A 7,734-nucleotide genomic window follows, 5' to 3' on the forward strand; every position below is an offset into this window, starting at 1 on the left:
ATTTTCAATAACCTCATATGGATGCGAAACCTGGACTATGAATAAGGAAGATCGTAGAAGAATTGAGGAAAATACTAAAAGTGCCATGGGCTGCCAAAAGAATCAGTAGATCTGTTTTGGAAGAAGTGCAGCCAGAGAGTTCCTTGAGGCCAAGATGGCTAAACTTCGTCTCTCATACTTTGGACATATTGTCAGGAGGGACCAGTCGCTAGAGAAGGATGTCATGCTGGGTAAGATGGAGGGTCGGAGAAAAAGAGGAAGACCCCCAACGAGATGGATTGGGCAGGTGGCAGCATTGATGGCATCAAGTGTGGCGGTGGTAGTGAGGTTGGCCCGGGATCGGACATTGTTTCGTTCTGCTGTACATGGGGTTACTATGAGTCGGTTCCAACTCGATGGCACATGACAACAACAAGAACAATATATAAATGGTGAAAAGATTGAAGTTGTCAAAGACTTCATTTTGCTTGGATCCATAATCAACACTCATGGAAGCAGCAGTCCAGAAATCAAAAGATATATTGCACGGGTCAAATCTGCTGAAAAAGCACTCTTCATAAAGTGCTAAGGAGCAAATATATCATTTTGAAGACTAAGATACACCTGACTTAACCCATGGTATTTCCAATTGCCTCATATGCATGTGAAAGTTGGACAATGAATAAAGATGACTGTAGAAGAATCTACGCATTTGAATTATGGTGTTGGTGAGTAATATTGAAAATATCATGGACTGCCAGAAAAACAAACAAATCAGTCTTGGAAGGAGTAAAACCAAAACGATCTTCAGAACTGAAGATGGTGAGACTTCATATCTAATACTTTGAGCATGTTGTCTTGAGGGACCAGTCCCTAGAGAAAGGAAAATGAAGACAGATCATAGAAAAAGAAGACGCTCAGGGAGATGGATTGACACAGTGGCAGCAACAAGGGTCAAACATAGTAACTGTGAAGAAGGGGCAGGACTGGGTTGTGTTTTGTTCTGTTGTCGTAATGGACTCTACTACACCTAACAATAACTCTTATAGTTGTTGTGAGGTTTAAATGAGTTAGCACATTTAATATTTAGAACAGTGCCTGACACCTAAATAACACTCAGTAAATATCACCTGTGACTGTTTTTTAAATTATTGCGATTTATTTGTATAGTGTTTTTATCTATTTCCCTCCATAAAAACTAAGTTCATTGAGGCCAGGGAAGATGTCTTTCCAGTCATCCACTGTATATTTGGTCATAGCCTTGAAAACCCTACGGAGCAGTTCTATTCTTTCAAGTATGGGGTCATCATAAGTTGGAATCAATGTAATGGCAACAATACCATTGTGTCTATGGCATAGGATTTGTTCAGTACAACTGTCAGTGAATGAAATATCTCAATTCTCTCCATAATCTTATTCATAAGTGATTCCTTCATGGGCTTTTCTCAATAACTTTAGTATTTCATATGGGACCATCTCCAATTTAGAAGGAGTAAAATGAATTCCTTGATTTGTAATTAGAGATTTTTTTAGTAAGTTCTTTGTTCAATATTTTAACTAGCTTACAGTCAGCTATGAACTTGTCAGGGGTCTTCATATTTATCTAACTGATAAAGTCCTTTGAGGGATAAAGTCTAGAGAATAAGCCTTATCTTTGGTTGTCATAGAAATGAGAGGCATTTCCATCTGACTTGAAACACATCAAGAGAGGAGTGACAGAACAATGTGAAGAAATATCAGTAGAACAAGCATCATAATTTTAGCAAAAACAAATGCACCAAATTTTGATCAACAGTTGGCTAACTGTGGGTATCAGGTGAATAATGGGTAAGGTGGTCAAAAGAAACCCTTTGGCTTGTTAGCAGAAGATTTATGCCAGGTACTTCATGCATGTCTTTTCTGATATCACAACCCTAAACAGTACTGAGTGCTACAAAATGGATGGGATTAGTGACAGAGATATGGAGGTGTTTGTCTCTATTTACTCTCATGATAACAATCCACTGTTATTTTTGCTTTTGCTATTTATTCTTTTCCACAGAGAACCAGCCATAGTAACCAGAACCTAATAAGTGCTTGCTGGCTGAAGGTGTGTTGACTAGAGGCAGGAATATTAGATAAAACCTCTGGGTTCAATGGCCAAGGAAGATAAATAATAACTGATTGTGCATTCTCTTTGATAAAAAACACTAGCATCAGGTCCTTAAATACCCTAGTTATTAAAATTCCATTCCACTCTGACACATCACTGACTTAAAAACAAAGGTCATAACCTAGTAAATAAATTCTTTTCCTCAGGTCTCCTCATTCAGAAAATACCCTTCTAGAGTCTCGCCTTTGTACCACTTAAATTCTAAAGACGTGGAGTAAAGGGATGACACTTGTTTCCTAATATCTTCTTTTTCTGTTCTAATTGCACCCTCTCCTTCAATAATCCTGAGGATAATCCTCAGTATAAGAATACTGAGAGCAATCGCAAGGTAAGACTGATTGGAAAAAAACAAAAACAAAACAGCTTTCATATATTCATATGACCTTGACCTAGAATCAAGCTTTGTAGAGAAAATACAAAAATGATCTATTCTGTAAAGAAACATTTTGATTCCCATTTAGTACAGTGGACAGGTGTCCTAAATCATTTTTCTGCACTACGTGCTTGCAGGAATATATACACTTATAACAGCTCAGGAATCGGTGACTTAAAAATGTCCCAAAGAATTTTGAAGGTTATTACCCAATCTTCCCCTTTTATTCCCACCTTAGTCTTTTTAAAACTTCTTACTTCATACTCCAGATCATTTCACCTTATCCGAAAAAATGGTTAGCTAAACTTCAAGATATAAGTGCTAAATTATTGCTCCCCCCCCTTTAAGAATCAAATTCTTAAAAGAATCAAGTTCTTAAATCAATACTGTACTTCTGTATTCTCGTTTATTTATTCATTTATTAACAAAAAAGCCCATGACACTAATGGCACTGCTAGCATCATAAAAATGAATAACTAGTCACTTCCATCAAAGCAACATACATTTTTAACTAAGAGAGCATGAGATATGTGTGAAGAACTTAAATGATGTCAGCAATATAAAGGTCATATGACTGAATCCAATAAGTTATTAGTGATGATAGTTACTAACATTTAAAGATCCAAAATTTCCACATTAGCTCATATGATTTTATCCTTACAAAAACCTCTGAATTACTTTTCATCATTTCTATATTAAATATCAGGAAACTGTTGTGGCTGTTAGGTGCCAAGGAGTCTTAGCGACCTTATTCACAACACAACGAAATACTGCTCAGTCCTGTGCCAACCATAAAATCATCGCTATGTTTGAACATACTGCTGCTGCCACTCTGCCAGTCCATCTCATTGGAGGTCTTCCTGTCTTTCACTGAACCTCCAATTCACGATGATATGTTTCTCTACAGACTGGTCACTCCTGACATTATGTCTGAAGTATAAGAGATGAAGTCTGCCTATCTAAGGAGCATTCCTGCTGTACTGCTTCTGATACAGATTTGTTTGATCTTTTGGCAATCCATGGTATTTTAATATTCTCTTCCAACAACATAACTCAAATGCATCAATTCTTCTATGGTCATCTTTATTCACTGTCCAATGTTCACATGCATATAAGGTTATAGAAAATATCCAGGCTTGGGTCAAGTCTTAGTCCTCAAACTGACACCTTTGTTCTTGAACACTTTACAGAGTTCTTGTGCAGCAGATTTGCCTAATGCAATATATCATTTGGTATCTTGACTGCAGCTTCCATAAGTATTAATGGTTGGTTGAACAAAATGAAGTCTTTGACAACTTCAATCTTTTCTCCATTTATCTTAATGTTATTTATTGGTCCAGTTGTGAGGGTTCTTGTTTTCTTCACACTGAGGTGCAACCCATGCTGAAGTCTGTGGTCTTTGATCTTCATCAGTAGTTAGTTTAAGTCTTCTTCACTTTCAACAAGGAAGGCAGTATCATCTGTATGTCACAGGTTGTTAATGAGTCTTTCTCCAATCCTGATGCCACATTCTTCTTTATATAGCCCAGCTTTTTGAATTATTTACTCAGCATAGATTGAATAAATTTGGTGAAAAAAGTACAACCCTGTCACACACCTTTCCTAATTTTAAACCACTCAGTGTTCCCTTGTTCTGTTCAAACAACTGCTCATTGGTCTATGCACAGGTTCCTTATGAGCACAATGAAATGATCCAGAATAGTCATTTTCTGCAATGTCATACATAGCTTGTCATGATCGAAACAATTGAAAGTCTTTGAATAGTCAATAAAGAACAGGTAAACATCTTTCTGGTATTCTGTGCCTCCAGTCAAGATCCATCTGATGTCAGCAACGATATCCCCGTTCCACAGCTTTTTCTGAATCTGGCTTGAACCTCTGGAAGTTCTCCTTCAATGTACTGTTGCAGCCATTTTTGAATTATCTTTAGCAAAATTGTACTTTCGTGCGATATTAATGACGTTGTCTAATTATTTCTCCATTCTGTTGGATCCTCTCTCTTTGGAATGGGAACAAGTACAGGTAGCTGTCTTTCAAATTTCTTGGCATAGATGAGTGAGTGTTCCTCCAGTGCCACATCAGTTTGTTGAAAGATTTTGATTTATAGTACATCAATTCCCAGAGCCTTGTTCTTTGTCAAAGCCTTCAGTACACCTTGCAGTTCTTCCTTCAGTAGCATTGGCATTTGATCATATGCTACCTCTTGAAATAGTTAAACATCGACCATTTATTTTTGGTAAAGTAATTCCACCTTTTTGTGATGCTTTCTACGTCATGAAATATTTTGCCCATAGAATCCTTAGCAATTTCAAGTCAAGACATGGATTTTTTATTCAGTTCCCTCAGCTTGAGAAACGCTGAGCGTGTTCTTCCCTTTGGTTTACTAAATCCAGGTCTTTGCACATTTCACTATAATTTTTGACTTTTCGAGCAGACTTTTGAAATTTTCTATTCAGCTCTTTTAGCTTCTCATTTCTTCCATCATTTGCTTTAGCATCTCTGCACTGGAAAGCAAGATTCAGAATCTATTCTGAAATCCATTTGGATCATTTTCTTCTTCTTTGTCTTCTTAATGATCTTTTGCTTTCTTTCTATATGATGTTCTTGATGTCATCTCACAACTCTTCAGGTCTTTGGTGATTAGTGTCTAATGCATCAGATCTGTTCTTGAGATGGTCTATAAATTCAGGTGGGATATGTTGAAAGTCTTATTTTGGCTGTCATGGACTTGTTTTAATTTTCTTCAGCTTCAGACTGAACTTGCATATAGGCAACTGATAGTCTACTCCACAGTCTGCCCCTGACCTTGTTTTAGCTGATGATATGAAATTTTTCCACCATCTCTTTTCACAGATGTATTCAATTGGATTTCTATGTATTCTATCTGGTGAGGTCCATGTGTATAGCCATCATTTATGTTGCTTAAAAAAGGTATTTGCAATGAAGAAGTTATTCGTCTTGCAAAATTCTATCATGTGTCTCCAGCACTGTTTCTGTCACCAAGGCCAGATTTTCCTCTTTTTAAATTTTTCTTTCCAATTTTCGCATTCCAATCACCAGTAATTATCAATACATCTTGATTGCATGTTTGATCAGTTTCAGACTGAGGAAGTTGGTAGAATTCTTCAATTGCATCATCACTGGCTTTAATGCTTGGTGTATACATTTGAATAATGGTAGTATTAACTGGTTTTCCTTGAAGGCGGATGGATATTATCCTGTCACAGACAGCATTGTGCTTCAAGATAGGTCTTCAAATGTTCCTTTTCATAATGAATGTGATGCCATTCCTCTTGAATCTATCATTCTCAGAACAGAAAACCATGTGATTGTCAGATTCAAAATGGTCAATATCAGTCCATTTCAACTCACAAATGCCTAGGATATCAATGTTTATGCACTCCATTTCATTTTTGACAACTTCTAATTTTCCTAGATTTATATGTCATACATTCTATGTCTCAATTAGTAATGGATGTTTGCAACCATTTCTCCTTATTTTGAATTTTGCCACATCAGCAAATGAAGGTCCCAAAAGCTTTACTCCATTCACATCACAATGTTCAACTCTACTTTGAGGAGACAGCTCTTCCCCAGTCATATTTTGAGTGCTGTCCAACTAGAGGGGCTCATCTTACGGCACTATATCTGACAATATCCTGGTGCTCTTCATCATGTTTCAATATTCAATATTCTGGTGCTATCTGACAGTGTTCTACTATTTGTTATAAGCTTTTCAGTGACTAAATATTCTTAAGTAGTGACTAAAAATTCTGTCTTAGTCTGAAAGATCATCTGAAATCTGTCCATCACTATGAGTGACCCTCATAGTATTTAAATACCAGTGGCATAGCTTCCAGAATCACAGCAATATGTAAGTATCCACAGTATGACAAACTGATAGGCGAATGGTGGAAAGAAACTGTGGATCAGAAAAACTTAAGTTACGTATCCAAGTGTCACCATTTTTAGATGAGACTTCACCCAGGTCTTTTCATTTCAGACCCTAGATTGTTTTCCATTACTGGCTGGAGAGTTCATGGATAGAAATTATCAGAACCTTTCTCGAGGATGCTGGGAAACCACTGTCTGTAGAAAATGGCTACCCAATAGATGGGTAGAAAGATTCACGTAGAATGAGAGCTTCTGAAAGAAAGGTGTGAACAAAGCAGGTAAATGAGGACATAAAGGGGCAGTTTTCTTGGACCATAAGGCTCAAGATTGAAACTTAGCACATCGAAGCTGGAGTCAGAATGGAAAAGGTATTGCTTGCCAGGATGAAACTTCTTCCTAGGCAATATCTCTGTTGATCAGAGAAGTAACAGGGCAGAGGTTGCACCTTAGGTAGAGTAGTATCCATTTTGTAAAAGACAGAGATGGTTGCAGCAGCACAGAATGTGAAGTCAGAGATTCTAGAGTAGACCTCTCCCACTTATTAGTTATATGATGTTGGGAAATTGACAGCCTCTCATTGCCAGTTTCCTCATCAGTAGAAGGGAAATAAATCATTTAGGGAGAATTCAATTAGATACTGGATATGAAGGTGCTTTTTAAAAATTTTAAATGCTATATGTGCTAAATACTGCTACATATTTATTATGGACCAGAGAGGAAAGTGTTTAAGATAGAGAATCAAATTGATATTGTAAAATTCAGAGGAAAAGGAAACAAAGTCTGGAGAGTCTGGAGCAGGATGAAGTTTTAGGATTTGAAAAATATAGTCAACAGAACCAGACAATGACTTTTAACTTGAGGATTACTGAGGGCAAGGGGAGATGTTACTTCTCCCTTAATATGAGACTAACAGAAATAGAGAATTTCATGGAAGTGGCTGGGAGAATGATGTCGATTTTTAAAAATTAATAAAAGTGACCAATAGACTCATATAGAAACGTAACAAGAGTTACAGGGCTAGTGAGAAGTATTTGATTCTTCTTTCTTATTCTACTTGCATTCTCTCCTTCTTCAGTAATCTCTTCTATTCCTACATGATTTTTTTTTTAAAAAAAAGCAGAGATGTTAAGATGTGGCAAAGTCTTTCAAAAGACTTAAAATGCTTAGAAAAGAAACATATTGAAATAAATGCAAGGGATATTTACCATTCATGTTCAAAGGTCCATCTACAAGTAAGATTGATCCTTTATATAAAATTCATGCTTATGAATTACATCGTTGTATTTTTTCCTTTATTGTGTTGAAAATACACTGTTGCCAATTCAACCATTTCTAC

At 36.6% G+C, this 7,734-nt stretch overlaps 1 protein-coding gene across 1 annotated transcript in view; it reads right to left on the reverse strand.

Moving 5' to 3' along the window:
• FAM13A (family with sequence similarity 13, member A) overlaps positions 1-7,734 on the reverse strand; it is a 460,082-nt gene that overhangs the window by 354,315 nt on the left and 98,033 nt on the right. Inside the window, exon 6 of the mRNA XM_006867777.1 lies at positions 2,299-2,465. Coding sequence (XP_006867839.1) covers positions 2,299-2,465 — 167 coding nt within the window. The remainder of the gene's footprint in view (positions 1-2,298; positions 2,466-7,734) is intronic.

Source organism: Chrysochloris asiatica, unplaced genomic scaffold (assembly GCF_000296735.1).
Source record: "Chrysochloris asiatica unplaced genomic scaffold, ChrAsi1.0 scaffold00109, whole genome shotgun sequence".
Classification (NCBI taxonomy): Eukaryota; Metazoa; Chordata; class Mammalia; order Afrosoricida; family Chrysochloridae; genus Chrysochloris; species Chrysochloris asiatica.